General features: G+C 43.2%; 1 protein-coding gene across 26 annotated transcripts in view; it reads right to left on the bottom strand.

The window, feature by feature from the left end:
- Nucleotides 1-20,612, bottom strand: part of MAP2 (microtubule associated protein 2) — a 220,986-nt gene that overhangs the window by 41,745 nt on the left and 158,629 nt on the right. For 18 of the 26 annotated variants that reach the window (XM_018071768.2, XM_018071773.2, XM_029959492.1 and 15 more), the window contains 3 exons: nucleotides 11,927-11,986; nucleotides 9,493-9,570; nucleotides 81-338 (listed from right to left, as the gene is read on the bottom strand). In XM_018071768.2, the coding sequence (XP_017927257.1) occupies nucleotides 81-338; nucleotides 9,493-9,570; nucleotides 11,927-11,986 (396 nt within the window). The remainder of the gene's footprint in view (nucleotides 1-80; nucleotides 339-9,492; nucleotides 9,571-11,926; nucleotides 11,987-20,612) is intronic. The other 8 variants (XM_029959499.1, XM_029959500.1, XM_029959504.1 and 5 more) reach the window with 2 other exon arrangements.

The following is a 20,612-nucleotide window of genomic DNA, read 5'->3' as shown; positions in this document are numbered from 1 at the left end:
AAGCAGCCTTGGAAAGCACTGGAGAAAGCTGGAGGAGGATTCACCAGCGGCAGACACATGCAAAGCTAAGGAGGACACACCTTCCTCAGCCGAGGAAGGGGGTATGCCTTTCAGGGGTGTTCCCACCACAGCAGTTACACTGTCCCTGCTGGATGCCACAGCTGGCACTTTGTCTTCACCACACACTTTGGCCTCCGAACCAGAATCCGGCTGACCCTCACAGAGGCCCTTGGCCTGGTCCGAAGGCTCAGTGGGCCCGTGCTCTTTCCCCATTTGCTTCCCAGGAAGAGCAGCAGGTTTGGCTTCCACAGACATTGGACTTTTTATCAGTTCTTCTTCTTGGGGATGGAAAAAGGAGGTGACATCAACACCAACAGTAAACACCAAGCACACAGTTGAACAGGACTGCTTTTACTTAACACTTTCAACTCAACATTTTGGATTTAAGGGTGTCAAAGGACTGCTAGCATCCAGTCCATTTTGGTCACCATGGAACTGAATTTTCATTAGGGAAAAAAACCAAACTGAAAGCCTGTCTCCCCCAAAGAAACATGTTTATGCTGTAAGAGGAGAGCTGAAAGTGTTTTAGAGGTATACCTCTCCCAAAGATGACTGTGGGTCAAATAGTCATTGCAAATGGAGATGGTACTGAATGATGGACGGCTCTGAAAACATCAATGCATCAATGAGTTCAAAGTACACTGATATGTTTCTGATATATGTGCTGTTTACTCCAGTACCAGACATTCAGCTGAGGTGGAAGAAGGTATAAGGCATTGATTTCTTTCCACTGACCTTGGTAATACTGACTGCTACATACCAGCAAAGTGAATCTTTGGCAAAATACTGAGTACTTCCAGAGTCTTAGCAGGCCTTGTGCATGGCTGATAACTAATGGTTTTTGCAAGATTTCAGCCAATATTTCTACACTGAACAGGTTTACAAACAAATTCTCCCTTAAGCTGACATCTGAAATCTGTATGTGAAAATCACCATTTTAACAGAAGGACTCTTCATTTCCTTTGCTGTTTCCCCACTAGCCCCCTCATCACCAATTAAGTTAAAGAAACCAGTGAATTCAACGTAACTTTTTGTTCATCTGAATCTCTAAAATATATTGCTCACCTTATGGGCTGTTAGAATCAGTAGAGTAGTATCAAGAGCAGTCTTTACTCATGCCATGGCAGAAAACGATTAGAAAAGTCTCCATTCTGGAATTGCACCCCTGCCACTGCTACTCAGCTGAAATTACTATGCACTATTAGCATTCCCCCTGATAAGAAGTCAGGATTAAATGTGAAACCTCCGATTCAGCAACACACTTAAGCAGCTGACCAGTAGCCATGCTGCAGGCAACCTGATGACCTCCCTGGGTGTAAAGTGTGTCTTATGATGAAGTACTTTGCTGAATCAGACTTAGAACAAAGTGCTCTCGAATCTAGAAGTGGCTGCATGCAGCCTCTTGGTTTTAACACAGAACCTCTTTACGAGGGCTCAATTTTTCTCCTGAGATTGGCCCAGTGAAGAGCAGACAATCAATCATCCATTTCAATTATGGTCTTTAAAGAGTGATTTAAGGAACACAAACACTAGTTGAGTCTGAGAAAATATCATTATGTAAAGAACAACACATTATTAATAACATATAAAATAATTAGTGTTAGATACAATATCTTAAATGAACAGAAGCCAGAAGATTCAGAATCAAACCTGGACCGATGCCTGAGCGTTACAGAGATATTTACACATGAGCAGACTGTGAAAGCAGCCTGGCAGTACAGCAGGTCTCCAGCTCTAAGAGGCCCTGATTTGAATAACTTCCTTTACTTTTCCTTTTCCAATTTGATGTTTTGTATGTGCATCCCTTTAAACTAAAAAATGTTAGGGAAAGCCTCTCATTTTACTCTAAACCATTCCAGGTATACACCTCCATTTCCTGAGACACTTCACACAATGCTACCTGATTAAAAATAACTACTCAAACTAGAAAGTTATCCCTGACTTAACAAAGGAATCCTACATTTTCCCTTTGTGCAGTAGACTCTTATGCCAAGCAGACTGCCAGCCTACAGGCAGCAAGTGAGGGGGGCTGTTTCATAATGACTATCTTTCCACTGATGATCCAGCTTATTCCCCTTTTTTCTTCCTCACACAGATGTTCTGAGATCTTGCACTTTCTCCAGAAGCACATGACTGAAAAAGAAGATGCCTATGAATTAACCAGGCCAGGAGTGCTCTAAGTACAGATACAGGCACCCCAGCTGTAGCAATTTTCTATCTCCCTGAGCTTCAGGCAGACATGCTGACATTAATGAACTTCAGTTATTAGCACTGATCTTACTGGTGGTGTTGCAGTTAACAGGCTATATTGTCCTGTTAATTCAGAACAACTCTGGTTTTCTTGAAGTGACCCAGTGAGCAGTTTCAAGTACACAGCTCCATCCTCCTGAGACACAAACCTTTCAGTACTATTTTTAACTTCAGCTCCTGTGTCCCAAGATGGAGTCAGTCAAATGCTGAGAAATCAAATGTCATCTACTTTGCCTTGAAGAAGTGAGCTTTCCTGTTAGTCATTGAAATAGATTCTCCCTTGATTCCTCAAAAGCCATTTCACTTTTATGTAACCCCTACTAATAAAATACTACTTACTAATGTGCTCAGGTCATAGAAAAAGGAGGTACAGAGAGACAGTAAACCTTTTTTCCCTCCTTGTTTGCAGTCAGCTGGCACAATGCTAACGGGATGTGTCCACAAAACAACTGGAAGTCAAACATGACCCATTACTGGCTGAAATCACCTATGTACACTGAGGTAAGACTTACTTACTTTGTCTGCTAGAAGATTAAAGACCTTCCACAGCTATCTTTGGTATAGATATGGGGTTTTTCCCCATTGAGTTAACAACTGACTTACCTCCAGTAACCATCTTTTTGGCCTAGTTTGCACATTGTTGTTGGCAGTATTTCTCTGGTACAAAGAAAAAATTAGCTTCCACTTCTTTGAACTAGCTGCTCCTTCTCCTGCTATAAGCCAGGTCTGGAGACCGAGAGCCCTGATTTAAGCAGGGACCATGGTTACAGTGACCCCAAAGCTGCATTTACACTGCTCATGCTGCAGCTTTACCTTGACATGAAGAGACTCTTTGAGAGGCGTCACTTCCATGTGGGGAGAAAATACATCTAGGCTTCCCTCCCCAGAAGGCAGCAATCTCAGGTACATACGGAATGGAATGGATGGCAGGTGGGTAGAGGGGAAGAGGAACCAAACTGGACCATGCTCAGTTCACCTTCATCATGGCCCAACAAGACCTCTGTGCTCTTCACTGTGGCACTGGGATGTGTACTAGAGCCAGTCCACTCTGAGCTGAACAAAGGGTGTTCATAGTACTCCTCATCGGAATGGTAGGGCTCATCACTGGGCACAGACACTGAGATGGAGGGGGCCTGGTGTTTACGCCACTCCCTGCTGGCAGCAGGCCCACGGCCGGGGCAGTGCTGGAGCAGTCCCACCTCATCCTCCGCCCCTTCATCTACAAATAGACACACACAGACAAACGCTGCAGGACAGACAGAAAGACACAGAAAACACCAGACAGGATGGACACATGCTCTAACAACACCAGCCACTCCGTCACGCTGCAGAGTGGATGACTCCAGTCAGGTTACGGGTGATGCAGGATGGAGGAGTGAGCCAGCCGTGCATTTTAACACATGGGCCGCAGACGAGGTGCTTCCTACTGGCTTTGCAAACACTGTAACCCAACCACTGCAGTAAGTGAATTTCAAAAGTACACACATTATTTAGAGGAAAACACTGCACACAAACCACATGTCACAACTATATTATACCTGACTGTATTCAAAACCTCTGAAGTGTCCTGATACAGCTGTATCACCTTACAGTCATCACATAAAATACTTAAAAATGTAATTAAAAAGTCCCTTAACTAAAAAGAAAACCAGCTTACACTTTGGCCAATGGTGGCTTTATTTTTCATTGTATCTATTACAAAATTCCCCACTTTCTTCTTTTCCCTGTAAACAAGTAACATTTAAACAATCATAAAAACCGTTCCCCAAACAGCTACTTTTTTTCCTTGATAAAGGCCACACAAAGCTGCTGAGAGCAGTCTCTCTTAGTCCTATATTTTATGCTGTTGTGCCATGTTTTCATGGGTGAACTAGCTCCCACCTTGGTGTTTGCTAATGCTTTGGAATGACAGCTTTATTCACCCATCACTGTAGCACTGCAGAAAATCACATAATCATCTCAGGACTACACTAGCTACTGACAGCTACAGGGAGGAGGAGCTTGAGTTGTTTTTTGCAAGAAAAAGGAAAATAATACTACCCAATGAAAATGACTGGCCTAGGACCTGATCCGTGTATACAAACCTAGAGGGGAAACTTGAGAGCTCACGTAGGCTGAGGTGTCCTCTCATCATGAATAAAGCTATGAAAAAACTAAACACCTACTGCTAGACAAAAGAAGTTTAAGCCCATTCTCAGTGTATGACACCTGGCAGCTTGATGAACACTGCATTCATGGTGTGCCTCACACACCTGCAGCTATTCCTGCGCATTTCCTATTAGCTTCAGGAACAAGTCAATGCTTGGTGTCCCTGGTCTTCCTCCAGTCAACTGTAACTTAAAGAATTTCCCCAGAGCCTCTGAAACTTTCACTCTCAGATCCAGAACATGGAGTCAGAAAGCAAGGTTTTAACACAGGCACAATAACAGATATTAACCAGATCTCTGTGTGTGATCCCAAACAGGATGGTTCACAAATGCTGCTCTAACTGCCATTACCCAGTCTGGGGAAGCAACGTTGATCCAAAACAATTCCATCTATAAGAGGTATAAGATTCTTCCTGGCAAACAACAGTCAGTTTTAAGTTTCTTTTTATAGCACACCATGACAAGACAATGTCTGTGTCTTTAAAAAAGCATCCTCTGCTTTCTGCGGCAACAGAAAGCAAGTGTCCTGTAATGACATGGATTTCTTCCACCTGGGAAAGGAATGCTGTAGGAGCAACCCATTCAGGCTCAATCACCCTAAGAAAGGAAGGAAAATTAGCAATCCATGGCAGTATTGGTAACTGGTATGCTGGTGTACCTGCACACACACAGATACCATCTACAGAACTTGGTTTAAGCAAACCGTTCTCACTGTTTCTGTCAGGGCATAAAAAGTGCCCAAATCACTCATAGTTTACCTGCTTCACTCTTGTAGTGGAATCCAAACCCCAGATTCAGGGGTTTATGCATTATTAAAAGAGGTAGGTGTGGAAAGATAACCTGGTAACCAGCTTCTGCCAAGCAGGAAGCTCTGCAGAGCACTGCAATAGGAAATGCTAAACGCAGGGCTGGGCCTAAGCTTCCCACTTCTCTCTAGTACTCAAGAGCCAGCAGCAAGGTTACAGGGAAGCAGCAACCTTGATCCACTTGCAATGCAGAAAAAGTGGGATTTCTTCTCCGCAAAAGCCCCTCCAAAATTCTGTAACAGATTTGAGGGGTCTCATGGTTTGTAAAAGGCAAGTTACAGGGGGCAAGCCCACAGCTCAGAGGGCAAGACACCAGGAATCAACTCCCTCCTAAACTCAAGAAGGTTCAAAACTGCAATTCCCACTCCTCTGCATGGTGCCCTCACACCAGCCCCTGTATTATTGAGGGCAAGAGTGGAATGAGCTGACACACTTGCCACCTCCTCTGCTGGAACCGGAGAAAAAAGCAAAGGCTGATATGGTCAGAAGCAGAACACAGAGAAGGAGGATGTGCCAAAGGAGAGGTTCTCCTTCCAGCTGCGGGTTATATGTATCCAGAGACCCTGCAAAAGCAAAATGCACTGACAAGAGCGGAGAGGAATTCCCAGAACTTCTCTATACTGAGGCAAACAAAGTTGAAAATTCCTTCTTTATAGGCTCTAAATGGATTGTAGGCAAGAAAATACAGTCCCTGCCACTGCTCCTTAAAACAAGAGAACTGACAACAGTAAAAAACCTTATTATTGTGATGGTCCAAATCATTAGGAGTGCGAAGTCTTGTATTGTTCGGGGCTGTTACATATGTGGCTATTACAGATTTACATTATTTATCAGTTTGAATAAAGATATTTTCAAAATTACTGCAGATAATTTCATTAACAGCATAATGATGTCTTTAAAGGAGGATATGCTTTTATTTCAGCAACAAGAAAAGTCTTTTGTTATTTTAGTCCCTTCCAATCTTTTTCATCTCAGAGCGTGGGAAAAATCCCTAATGCATTCTGAAGTCTAAGATTAAAATCACTTCTCACAAAGGCTCATTCTGCTTCAGCTTCCATGTATATTTTGAGAATGCCTTTCAAGAAGTAATTTTCCCTGTCAACAGATCCATTTTCATAGGCCACTTGATTCTTTTCAGTTTGCAAAACATTCTTATTTGGTATATAAAGCCTAACATGAAATGCCTATTTTAAAATGGAAGATAGTCCATCAAAGGCATCCTTCTATCCTGTAACATTTACGAAAATTTTTACATGAAGACATCGTTGACCATTGTCAAAAGGCATGGAGCACAAAAGAAATGCCAAGTTGGCAAGAGAATATTGCATCAGCCCTGCATGACTAGATATAACGGATAAAACGATTAGAGGGTGTTAGGGAGAATTTAATTTCCTGAACAAAATTATCCTATTATAGTCAATATAAATGAAATAATTTCAATAAGGCAAATAATTTTCTTACCTTCTGCAGCAGTTAAAAGGGACAGGTTCATTTGAATATTTTTCTGCAGCCAAATCAAAGAAACCTACTCCACAGACTCCTTTCTCTCGTGAAATACAGTTGACCCACAAACCTCTCTGTCTTTTCTACCTTTTTTTTTTTTTTAAATTGTGTTTGCTGCATGGCTGGCCACATCCACCTTTGTCATGTCTACAACAGTGATTTCCTTCCTACTATGACTGAAGGAAGTCTCTCGGATTCAAAGCAATACAACACACACTGACAAGTGCATTAGGAAAAGCTTCTAGGAGAAGGGGAAAAAAGGTCTGAGGTAGATACACCAAATGCTCACTGTTTTTGTTCAACAAATTAAATTGTATTCTACTGAGCAGAAAGACAGACAACGTAAAGATGCATGAGGATGGACAGCCAGGTGGTATAGGGAATGAGGGGTTTAAACAAGTACAGTAAAACTGGGTCAAACCCTACTGAGGCAAACTCTTCTCAACGGGAGCTTTGCCTGAATAAAAACGACAGGTCTGGCTCACTCAGGTCAGCAAAAGCTCAACTTACCCACAGAAAACAAGGACCCTCATCTTCCAACAGAAAAGAACACAAGATTTTTACTACCATTAAGTACCTTGAGTTGACAATATTGGTATTTTGGGGAAAAGCAACATAATATATTTCTGGTGGAATTATTTCCAAGTTCCTTCTGTTGCGTCAACCAACTCTACTGTGAGTTCCAGTTTGAGAGCTGGACATGAACAAGACGCTTCTAGCAGAGTGCATTAATGACTCAGCACATCATTTCTGTCCCTACTTCCTCTATGAACTGGCCATCTGCTCTGAAAAATGAAGAGTTGAATCAAAATCTTGTCATGGAAAAGTCTTCAATGTTTTTAATAACCATGACATTGCAAATAATCAGAAACATCTCCCAAACACTGACCTTTCAGTTCATGTAACCACCCCTGTGGGGTTAGTGATATTATATTACTTAATAGTAACTAATTATATTAACTCAATTCTATGTGCAAGGAAGGAGAAAACCAACAATGTTATATGACTTGCTGAGTCATAAACAGAGCTAGGAACTGCAGGGTCTGGCAGCTGATAATAACCTCGAGTTGTATAGTGTTTTGCCACCTTCCTGTGTTAGTACAACTAGCAAAATGCTTCCAATTTGCTTAGGGGGCAATTTACAACCTCCTGCCAATTAAGCAATGTAAGTACTTTACAAAATCTTAAAATAAATGCAAATAATACAGCTGACAGAAACAGCAAGCAAAGTTAATCCTCAGCCTGAGGCTAATGGAAGAACCTTGACATTGGCCTGAAGCAGAAGAACATGCTCATTACTGTGATATGAAAAATTAAAAAGCATACACTGGACTAGACAAGTGAACTATATATTAGAAAACAGTGGTAAAATCCTGGTAACAATTCTAAAAACCTTCACTAATGCCTTACCACTTTTCAGTCAATAGTTCTGATAGCCATTACCTCTGGGTGATGAATCCAGGGACTGTTGTAATATTTTTTTAAACACACAGTGGGCACATGTTTTTTTTAAAAACACAATAATCAATTAATCAAGTTCTTTATATTGGTTACTAACCACATCCAGTAGGTATTTCAAGTATAGTGGACTGACAAATGTTGTTGTTAACATGGCCTGCAATAGCATTGTGTCAAAAATGACTGCAAGATGGAACATGCCTGATTGCAGTGTCCTAATAAACTGAGAGTCAGACTATGCTAGCACATGAAATAACAACCATCCACTTGCAAAATTCATAGAGGCTGTGTGTTAAAATAGCAAAGTTTGTTCAGTAGATGATAAGAAATTATTTTCATGCACTTATGTAACAAAAAAGAAAGAGAAAATGCTAAAAGAAAATCCAAGAAGGAAATAAATGGACACAGAAAGATGCTACTGATATGGCAGAGTTCAACTGACAGTCCCCTGGAGATTCCAAACCCAAATGTTTCTCTCTTTTCCCCGTGACACAGCTCAGTTTTGACACACTGCTGTCTCCCTGTATGGATGGCCTTGATGCAGCAGTCGTCTTCTGTTGAACAAAGCACTGAGTACACGCCTACACTGCAAAAACTTCACTGGCATTTAGGCCTCTGCTTAATGTTAAGTCAATACTTCAGTTCTTCACTGGAGGAGATTTTAGCAGGAGGAAAATGCAGTGATTATGGGCTACTGACATCGAACATTGATTGTGCAGAACAGAACAGAAATTTGCTTTGTGAGACTAGAATGTGACTGCTGCACTTTGTGTACAGAACCCCAACACATGCAGGCACTGAAGCATGAATTAGCAGTTGAGGGCCAAAGAAATGATTCAACTCTGAATCTCCTTGCTTTCATGCATTTAAGATTCCAAAGCTAATGGTAATTAAAAAAAAAAAAAAGCAGCCAAACAAATATTAAGGAAAGAAAGATGACCCGTACTGAATCACAGTTTTGGCAACCACACTGGGACAGCAGACACCTTGGCTCATACTGCATACAACAGACAAGAAGGTGAGCAGCACTGCCTCTTTTTCTTTAGTATGGACATACTTAACATATCCTGTCGGTTACCTCTGTGCATGTGTCTACCTCATCCATGCATTGCAGCTGGTTTGAAGATGGGGAGTTATTGCTGGGAATGCCTTATCTTTTCACATGAAGGAGCAGAAAGTATCTCCATTTTCTGATTCCCTCATCCTTTAGATTCATGTCTCATCCCTCTGCTGACAGCTGTGCACTGCAATGTCCAGGAGACCCTTACCTTCCTCCAGAGCTCCAGTCTGCTCAGAAGCTGGTGACGGAGGCGGGGAAGGAGGCAGGTTAGCTGACTCTTCAACTGCTGTTAGGAATTGAATGGTGAAAATGAGACACAGCAATTAACTGCAGGAAGACCAATGCATGATGAAAGCTGCAGTCAGCCTGTTCTGCCCAGCTGAGGATAATTCCTCATTCCATGAGTCCCACTGGGGACTCATGTCTACTGGATTTTCAGACAGACCCTTGCAGAATACACAGACAGTTAAAATAAAAGAATTTTTTTGTTTTGTTCTGTTTTTTGGTGTGAATTATTTACAAGATTCTGGCATAGAGTACAATATAAATATCAAGTAAAAGATAATCTTTTAAATCAGTATTGCTTAGAAAACCTTCAGTCACCCAAGGCAACACAAATAAAGCATCTGAGCACGAGAGCTATTATAAATTCATGCCAGCTATCAGAAACTGGCATCCAATATCTTCCATCTACCTTGAGTACATGTATAAAAAACATTCTTCACATTTTCTTTTCTTCTGCTGAGTTCAAGGTTTATCACAGAAAACATGCAAACATTGCTTGTCTAAATACAAAAGACATCAGCATAGGGAACTTAATGTCAGTCGTGACATAACAGTGATTCAGTTGAGCAAGGCACAGTGAAAACTTAGATGCACTTAGATTAGGGTTTAGATTCGTTCCCAGTCACAAGACTAGATGCTGAAACAAGATGATTTTTTTTTTCAATTATTTCAATTCAAGTATGATGAAATCTCAAACAAACTGCTTCTTAAATGAACTTAGAATAACCTCTGCACCTGATCTCCTACCAATCACTTTGAGAATTTTTTTTCTTTAAAAACAGATCCACTCCTGGGGCTTAACCAATGTTTAAAAAAAAAGTAATAAATCTGTTTTAACAGATCTGTCTTATTAATAGCACCTCTCAACAAGCAGACAGTTTCCAATTCAGGGCTTCTTCCCAAGCACAGAAAGGCCACTTTCAAAGCCCCAGCAGAACTTTCCAGGTTTCCTCTTATTGATTTTAGTGTGGTTTGGGAAAGACTGTATGGGACTTGTCCTGAAGATGTGCTGTCCAGGGACAAAGTATTTATAAATTCATCACAATTCAACTGACCACAGGAACTGTAACACCAACAACTGTTAACTGAAGACATACTTCTCACAATGTTTTTTAAGTGATTTATCTAACTAGCTGGAACTGAATATCTATTTTGCCTCTCCCAGGCCCCAGTGAAGAGATCTGTAGTTATATATGTATGAAGCCATTTACAGAACTGGGGTATTCCATGTAAAACTGAGTGTCTCCAAAGAATGAAATTACCAGCTGACATGTCCCTGCTGCAGTTCAAAGTTAGTTTAATGAAGCAAAAGACCTCGAGAACCAAATTTTCCACAAATATTCTAAACTAGTCATCGACTTTAATTCATCCCTGGGCAGGGTCCAGCCACTGCACTGAAGCAAGTGGAGTGTCTGTGGGGAAAATACCACAAGGCATTGTTTTGATTTAATTACAATGTAGGTGCACTCAGCAAAACCTGTCCAGGGCAGGCCTGAAAGACTTCCCTACCTCAGGGTGGACTATGGCCTTTCTCTGGCCTTTCGTGTACGTGTTTTGAGCTACTGTATTTTTCTGGCAAGGAGGAAGCACTTCAGGTAAAAAAGGCTGTATACCTACCTTCTTTTATATATATACATGTATAAGTATATACACACGTATTTCAGAGAGACATTTCACAAAGGAGGCAGCAGGAGGATGGGAACATGGTATGGTCCAGTGGCAGTGGTACTGTTCCCAGTTTAGACCACTGGCATTTGCTTCTACCATGTGTGACTCCTTTTTCCACAATCTCCCCTCACCCTGCCCAGCTGCTAATCCCTCTCCGTCCTCACCTGTGTCCCTTCCTTTCTGCTTCCTGTCGAGGTGCTCCCCCTCCCCCTATCTGAGCAGCTACCACCCAACCAGCAAAGCCTCACTTCCTTTTATATGCTCTCCTCCACCTCTGCCTCTCCAGACATCAATCCTTCAACGCCGGACACGGCTGAGCACAGACGGTCCCACCAAACACCGTGAGGAAACCCCTGCCACCAATAACACTCAGGGCTGTGCCACTCTGGAGCCAGACACCAGCTGGAGAGCTGCTGTTAGAGCAAAGGGGGAATGAGACAGTCATAGGGCACAAAGAACCAGGAATGCAAGGACACTGCCGTCGGTATTATGTGGTTCCAGTATTATCCAGCGGTGCTGGGGTTCACCCCTGACCGTAACCAAGGTGAATACATGGCTGGCACTGCATTTTGTAACACACACACACAGCATTTGCAGGCACGAGGGTACTCGGAACATTCTTTGTCTCATTTTACCTAAAGGTAGAGGTCCGGGCTGATCTTTGTGCTGGGCTTCTTTTTCCTGCTCACCTTTCAGAACTGCTACAGCTTCAGCTGTTACTACTTGTACTATCCTCGCAGACACTTCTTCTGTGGCAGCAGCAAAGTCAGGAAAAAAAAAAAAAAAAGAAAAGCATGCTAATCAGAATGGTGTTTTAAAATCATAAAGATTAGCTTAATCAATAAAAAACGGAGGCTGACTTAATCCATTTTTAAAAGGTAATCTTTTTCCCTGAAATACAAGAAAATCAATTAAAAAATAAAATAGAAGGACCAGATATTCCAAAGATATCTCAGCGGAAAATGTTGAATATTTATAAAAATCAGGAGTCCAGCCTTTACAGCAAAATACACAAAGCATCATTATTAAATGTTCTTTCTGATAGGGATAATGTGCAGCAACTGCAAAATTTTAAGATGATCATTTATTAAATGTCTAGAAGAAATTTTGCAGGTACTGTTTTGCAAACAGGGGTAGAATGGCCAGCTGAGTAATGGGATTTCTTGACATTTAATATATGAAGTGAGCTGCATTCTAACATGCACTTTGGATGCTATTTCCTCCTCAACAGCACATACTCAGTATGCATTAAAGGCACTTCCCAGACAGCCATCTATGCTGATGAGGGACTTGAAAAAAGAAGGGCCGACTAACATTTCTGTACAATCAAAATGCATACTCTGTCTTCCCCACCCCTTTTAAGGCTGCCACTCATAGCCTTATTGAAACAGTAGGTCTGAGTAGCACGCAGAGGAATTGTAGTGGGTAACAGTTTTTTTGTGGGATGGGCTCTTGGGTCCCCATCTCGGACATGGGCTTGGCTCCCAGCTGTCACTCTTGCTGTGCTTGGAGCAGGGAAGGGGACTTGCATGGAGCCGGCTCAGGCCTGACAGACCCGGGTGCCATGGGAGCCAGGCTATGATCTTCCCCACCACCCTCAAGGTGTGGCACGGCCGAGAGGGGCTGAGGAACGGGGTGCTCTGGTGACCACAGGGCAGCAGTGGAACCACTGAAGGAGCAAATACTTTGAAACTGAGAAGCTGTGTCTCATCTTGGCTCCAGACCCACTCAAAGGTACAGTGAAATGTCATCAGGCATACAGCTGCATGTGGGAATAACCAAAGAGGCTTCCTGCCCTATAGGCAGTTCAGGTACCTTTGATCCAACACATCAAGTTCTTAAGGGCTGATCCAGCAGAACCATCGACAAAATAATTTGGAGAAAAAGGGTCTCTTGTTCTTATTTGCATATTAGCCCACTGTCACTTAGTCATTAGTAGTGTATTCCTCTTTCTCAGCCAAACTCAGTGCAAATAAACCCCCTCAATTTCCAGCTCTATCCAAGTGCTGGTTGAGAGCTGTTCCCAATGCAGTCACAGCTGAGTCTCAGGGAAGGCCACAAGCTGCATGGTCACAGCCCACCAGCTGCTCTGCTGGGCACACACCTGAGAACAGAACGAAACCTCAGTGCTGCTCCAGCCCCCGCGTGGGGACAGAGGGCTGTGATGACAGATGTCAATACACCCTGCTCCTGTCAGAGCCCCCCCATTAATCATCATCCCGGAGGCAGGAATAAAAGCTCTCTGCTCACCCATTACTGTGTCCTTCAGACAAGGACTGGCCAGGAAGGGCAAGTATATTTAAATCAATGCCCTACATGTAACTTCACAGCAACCATGCTGACAAGGGACACCGTCCATTAGATTAATAATTATTTCTTTTCACAGCTAGTACTCTTACAGATTTCCTTTGTACTTTCAATGTAAAGTTATTCCTCTTTGTTTGTCATTTAGAAAAGCTGATTTTTTTCCCCCCAAACAAACATAGATGTGAGTTACTAGAATTTCACAGCCACGTTTGTCTAAAACCAAAGTGCTAGGTTAATCTTTCTTTTGAACAAACTATTTAATGAGATATTAAAAATCCCCACCCACTGGCAAACAACATTCCTAATTGTTGGTATTTATATCTTACAATTCACTTCCCTCCTGACTGGTCACCTGTAGGGCAGTGACTGCAACAGCTCCACTGGCTCCTGCCAATAGCAACAGAGATAGATGAATATGTCAGAACTACCAAGCAATGAAAAAAATAAGCTGATTTGAAAAACTGTTAACCCCAAAATATATGAATATAAACCTGCCAAGGACATATTCAGACTAGAAATCCAAAGATGCCGCTTTCCTACTGTCAGTGGAGTGAAGTGCTGCAAGCCTTCAACATAGGAGGAAACAAATTAACTGGCTTTGAGATGGGGCTTGATACATTTATGAAAAGGACTACATATGATATAGTTGCCTGTTAGCAGTAGGAGACTGCAAACAGCAGCTCTAGATCTCTCTTCTTCCATTCAACAACATGCCCCTAGTATGAGATCAAACTCCCCTCAGTGGTTAAGAAGATCGAATCGAGCACCATAACCCCATAAATCAAGTCACACATGTGGCCAGTCCTACAGAAAGATAGGGATATTGAAAGAACAGGGATATTGATTTAAAGCCCAGCAATCTTCCCAGCTGCCTTTCCAAGGCCTGCACCTCGTTTTGGGACTTTTTTGAATTTCTCCTGCTTCCACAGCTGCTGGATGCTGGGGATGCTTCTCAGCACCTCTTGGTTCCTTCCTCTTGTGAGAAACACAGAACAGACACTTCCCAGACCCTCCTAGACTCTCACATGGTGCTGCTGCTGCAGAGCAGTGGACTGGACGCAAATCTGGAATCTTTACAAGCCCTGACAGCTCCCTGTGTTGTGAGGCACAAGCAGCCTGCAAAGAACAAGGGAAAACCTGGAGAACGAACCTGTAGCTTGGCCTATCCTCTTCCTGCAGGCACGAGGTGTCCTCCCCACACCCGTGGTGTGCTGCAGCACCCTGCACGGGTGGGACATAAACTGCTCTTCCATACAGCATCCTTGGATACCTGAGACACCCCTGTCCAGATGCTGCCTTTTCAGAGCAGGAAAGAGTGTTGCCCCAACAGCTTTGGTGAGCACGGAGAACAGCTCAGAGCTCACAGAGTCTCACAGCTCCAGGAGACCCCGCGCCAATTCCTGCCACCACTTTACACCTGGAGGATGTGACACATGGCCCTCCTGTCAAAATTTCCGTGAATCTATTAATGACAACACCACTGACAAAAGCAACATCATCAAGTCTATACTGTTAGCTCAGGTGAACAAATCAAGACTCAACAAGGAAGACTGTTAAGAGAATAAATTTTTTAAGCTTATTTTTACATGAAAAATTTAAGAAAAGGCTCCCATGAATTTCTGATATAGAATATGCAAATGTAAACCAGATTTAGTACCCTGGAGCAAAGGTACCAAGGGAAACCCACTTGGGGAACTGCTTTCTATCAGCCAAGCAACCCTTCTCCTAGCAAGGTAAGACCGATCCCTATCAAAAATGATCTCTTTTGTTACAGAATTTATACTTGTTCCCATCTAGCCTGGTTCTCTGGTGCAACTGAGCTCTCCGAGGCTGGAAGACAGTTCCCACTCTCTCAGCTCTCTTCCTGAGGTAATTTCCTTGGGACAAAGACAATGTTCCACAGGGAGATATGTCTGGGGGTGAAAGGTTGCCTCCTGAAAAGTGGAGATTTCAATTTCATGCTATGCAAAATAAGTAAATAAAAATACAAATGGCCTCTGGGCTTGTGCTTTATTTTTGTTTGTTTTGTTTTGTTTGGCAGGGTTTTTTAATGGAGAAAGGCTTCTGAACACTCTGCTGATGGATATTTTGGGTGACACAGGAGGCACGGGCAGTTCACCAGAAGAGCAGTGCTTTTGCTATACATGGCTGCTGCAAAAGGACAGACATTTCTGTACTAATGGACACTATAAATAGCAGATCCAATGGGTAAGTCAAATCCTCACAGGGCAGCTATTGAGACTTTTCATAGTTTCCTCATGGTTCAGTTAAAGTTCAAGGAAGCCTAATGATACAGAACAAAAAAAAAAAAAAAAGAAAAAGGAGACTTAGCCAGCCTGGATGCCAGGCAAATTCTTCACAGCCTAAAAGCTCTGGATTCATTAGACATAGTTTTGCTTGTAGATATTTTGTTTCACTCTTTCCCTTTTCCCCCTTTTCCTTCTTTTCCCCTCTTTCCCTGTGATTCTACTTTGTGCAACAAAAATGGCACTAACATATTAAAAGTAACATCAAATAGATGCATTTCTTAAAGGCACAAGAACCTTGGCCTCACGTTATACTCCAGCAGAATGAAGAATAGCAACATGCCTTTCCTTTGTATTTTGCAGAGAGTAAAATGCTGCTCCTTTTTAGCAAGATGTCATCTGCTTGTGATACAGGACACAGAGAGAGCTTCAAAGTTTGATTTCAAGGAATGCAGTACCCAAAAGTACAGGCAGTCCTTGGATGTGATGTCCATAATGGAGAGGAGATATTGTGGAAGACTCTCAGCACGAGCTCTTCAAAGCCCCTTGACAAGGTGAGGCCAGAAGCTGGCACAGAGGGACAGTGCTTCTGCTGCTCCCTTGAAGGTTCTCACTTCAGCCCAAGCTCCGACAGGGCTGTCGGGTCAGCTCTGCCCAGCTGCTGCCAGTGCCATGACTGCTCCCTGGCAGGAACAGAGGACTCTGCCCTGCTGGGAGGGCAGACACCTGTCTGGGGCACTATACTAATTTAAAACCAAAGTTAAAACTCTAACAAGTAAGCACTCTGTGCTCCTGGTTTTGGAAGTAGGCCCAATTCTTCTATAAACCCCAGCCCCCAAAACACTGAATCGGGAGCTCTGGAATCTCCCTGCCCCACAGGTAACTCAGGGACATAAACTCTTTCAGAGCATTGGAATGCACAGGGCATGCTGAAACAGCTGCTGATGGTATGGGGAGCTGCAGCCTTTCCTCTTGGTTGTGTTTAGAAGACCTGCTGCATCCAAAGGCTGCTCCCCTCCTCACAAGCAAACTCGAGCTGCCCAATCCTCACCCCAGCTGCTCTGGCATGGACATTTAAACTGCAGTGGCATCATACAGACACTCCCTCCAGACACCTGAGCCCCCCTTTACTGACAGAGACTCAAGCAGGAGCTTGAGGTTACATGCCAAAGCATGGCTAGAGCAGAGCCCAGGATATGGGATCAGATCCTGCACAAGGCCAAGATGTCATTTCAAATCCCTCCTTCATTTCTTATTGATGCTGCTGCAGTTGTCAATGGACTGCAGATGTCTCCACTGGCACCTGAATCCATTACCTACAGTACTTTCATTTCCCAGGAACCCTTTCCAGTCCATTAACTTTTCTAATGGACAGGTCTACCAGCCCCAGAGACAGATTTACAGATGGTGGCAAGAGTCTTTTATAAAAGGTGTCTGAGCTTTCACCAAATATCTCCAGAAAAAAAACAGGCAACTATAAAGGCAAGAGCAAAAATCAGATCTGTGACACACCTCTGCAGTGATGTGTGGTGTCTGTTCCTTTTGTGCCCTTTAAATGGTTTTCCTTCAGCCTCTGGCACTTCTTCCTCTTTCTCTTCCTTACTACCATGACCTCAGGCTCCATGAAGAAGCTGAATTTCTCAAGAATACCACTTCCTAGATCAAACTAGTTGGGCTTAGCTGTTTGCCTCTGACAGCCCTCATGCAGCAGTGCCTTTTATCTTCTCTCTCTTCCCTACCCCTCTATGCAATGCTTTATGATTATTTTGAGGGCTGTTTTTGACAAGAGACACTGCCTATGGGCAGAGCTCACAGCACCTCCCTGCCTTGCAGGTACCTGACCCGGCACTGCCTCAAGTAACCTGCTGGCAGAGGAACCAGGGCTGGTACAGCTCACCCTGGGAAACAGCCTGCTCGTCACCCCAGCTAACAGTGTCAGTGATTTCTCAGGCCAGTGTTGCTTCAGTCAGACCAGATTTTATCTCCCCAGCTCTTCCTCTCCTTTTGTGCCTGTAGCTGCCTGTATTCCATTACTGCCATTCAGCCAGATCACTCAGCCCACCTATCTACCACTTCTTCCCACTTGAGAACCCATTTCACAGCAACAGGGACAACTCCTCCTAAAAGGAAAATGCATTTCACATCCCCACAATTTCACCAGGACGCTCTTCCCAGCCTGGAGCAGCACCACCCCTCCCTCTTTCTGGCAACATCTCTATCTGATGCCACTATGGTGGCAGCAGACCTTGAGTTTGCCATAGCCAAGGAAGGTGCCATCTGGTCTCTGTAAAGCACAACTCGTTTAAGGCATAAACAAAGTTAAACGTGCTGGAACTGCACGGCACAACAAACGTTCCAGGAGAAAACCAAAGGAAAGGGATGACAGGAAGGAGGGACAGAAAAGAGGAGACTGAAAATTGTGTCAAAACTTCTCATGCATTCACAGACACCTACCAAGAAAATTAAAAGTCAGCTCGGCTAAAGCAAACCATAATTAATGCTCCTGGAGCACTGAGGCTAAAGCAGGGTTTAAAGAAAGTTGCAATCAGATGGAAAGGATAAAATAATATGTTTCATTAATTTTGCTACATTTTAGGGAAGGAACACAGGCAGAGCACAGCAAAAGGATTATCTACATGTGTGCTTGCAGAATTGGGAAAACAAAGCAATTTCAGTCAAAATGTGCCTGTCAAAATTCTCAGCGGGGTGCAGAGCAGTTTCCAAGGTAACCAGCACTAATTGTTGGCACAGTGGAAGCCAGTCAACAACAAAAGCACAGAGCAACCTGCACTGCTTAGTGCAAAAAGGAAAGATACGAAGGGGCTGTTTGCTATCTTTGACAATTTGAAAAGCAAACAGGACCTATGGATTTTTTTCCCGCGGGGTACTGCAATTCCAAGTGCAGCAAGGCTATAAACCAAATAGCTATTCGATTTGTTTAGAGGCATTAGCTAGTCCCCTAAGGACAGGCCCTGAATTCATGCTCAGCTCTCCTGGAAGCTGATGGATGACTTGTTTCAGTCAAGACTGCTGAAACGTTGAGGCAAAAGACCCAGGTGTCACCCAGTGACATTTGTGGAGGAAAAAACAAAGATACAGGCTGGACTTAATCACTGGGATAATGACAACTCTACGTCCTGCCTTTTTGCACTTGGATTAAAAGAGAAATGCACAACAGCAATCAAAGCAGCATGAGTAAGTTATATAAACCCCAAATAATGCCAATAGATTAGTGCTTGCAACTGAAGAAAAAAAGCAGTGACATAGCTTTACAGAATTCAAATACTGGCTTTCAAATGGCTTTTGTGAGTGTAAATATTTTGCTGTAAGTAGATCCTTGATCTGGATGCTGGCAATATCAACAGCAATTGGCAGGAGGTATGAAGGCAAATAATAGGAACATCAGCTTTTAAATTAAATGCAACCACAACACAACTGACAAGTATCATTTCCCTAATAAACTCGTTGACTTCAAGCTACTGCAGCATCAATGGGATTAATTTAATCACCAGGATTCACCAGCTGACCAACAGAACAGGTCAAAAAAGGCTTGTGTTTTGAGAAAGAAAGAACTTTGACTGAATCCCCAAGGTATAAACATTCAGATTACCTTAAGGGAAAGATGTACTGCAGTCACTATGTGAGAAGAGCATGAAGAGGTGAGGTACAGCTGAGTACCTGACACAGCAGTTTCACACCCTGCTGAGCCACACGGCAAAGAGCTTAGGCCTCTCTGCTTTGGTATTCAAAAGTCCCTCCTATGTTCTCTTTAACCTCTAGATTGTAAATCTGATCCACCATTACCCAGCCCCTTAAAACTCCAGGACCTGATTCTGGAGGTTTTTTCCAACCTTAGTGATTCCATGATTCTTATGCTATCTGCATTACAGCAGAGTAAATCTGGTACACAACTGGTGTCAGACTGGCTGTGCTCTGGTGCAAACAGGAGGCTGGAGGGTGCCTTTCCCATGCCCCCTGGGCTGTTGTGCAGCATTTGGGGAAGCAGCAGGGAAGCTCAGGCTGCCTGTCCTTGGATTGCTTCCACACATTCTGTGTGTGATTGACAAAACTGCCCTGACTGCACTTTCCTGATCACCTTCTTCACTGAGAGAGCTGCTCACATAGTCCAAATCTCCAAGGCACACGGTGGCAAAATCCAAAGTGACTCGTGCTAGGAGCCATTCAGAAAGCTACAGTGAGTCCCCTCCTGTGGCTCCCCAGCACGTTCATTAGGCAGTGGCCTGTGCCAAGCTGTCTGGCAGTTGTAGAACAGAACACCAAGGGATCAGTCTCTTCCCCAGCCCCCCTCGAAAGATGTAAGTCTGTTAAAAAGCAGCCATACAAATGTCAGAACAATAAAGCAACGCTTTAGAAATGAGCCCTCATTACTGCAAATACTTGCTCTCTGTGCATCCCCTGAGTCACATCTTCTTAAGTCTATTGCCTGGAACAAAATATTTACTGTCAGCATTTCCCAGCCAAGTCAGAGGTGGGAAAAGCTATCTGTTTGGTTTTGTCTGATGCATGGGCAACACAATTTAGAGTTAGCACGCAATATTGAAGCAGACAACACCAGACCCTCAGCCAGGGCAATGCAGTGAGGTCCCACTGCCTTGCCTAGGACTTGGTATCAGCTCAAAACATCACCTGCACATATAAAGCAGCTCTATCTATCTTTTCCTAAAATATGAATTCCCTCAGACTCACGCAGAAAAAATCACTTTGACTTCAAAACAAAGAACCATATATTTAATCCTTTGTCTATGAGTAAATATATGTAATGGGTAACTCATTTTAACTCACTTTTAAATCAGTATTTATT

Source organism: Manacus vitellinus, unplaced genomic scaffold (genome assembly GCF_001715985.3).
Source record: "Manacus vitellinus isolate BGI_N305 unplaced genomic scaffold, ASM171598v3 scaffold_20_pilon, whole genome shotgun sequence".
Classification (NCBI taxonomy): Eukaryota; Metazoa; Chordata; class Aves; order Passeriformes; family Pipridae; genus Manacus; species Manacus vitellinus.
This window is presented reverse-complemented; position numbering and strand designations above follow the sequence as displayed.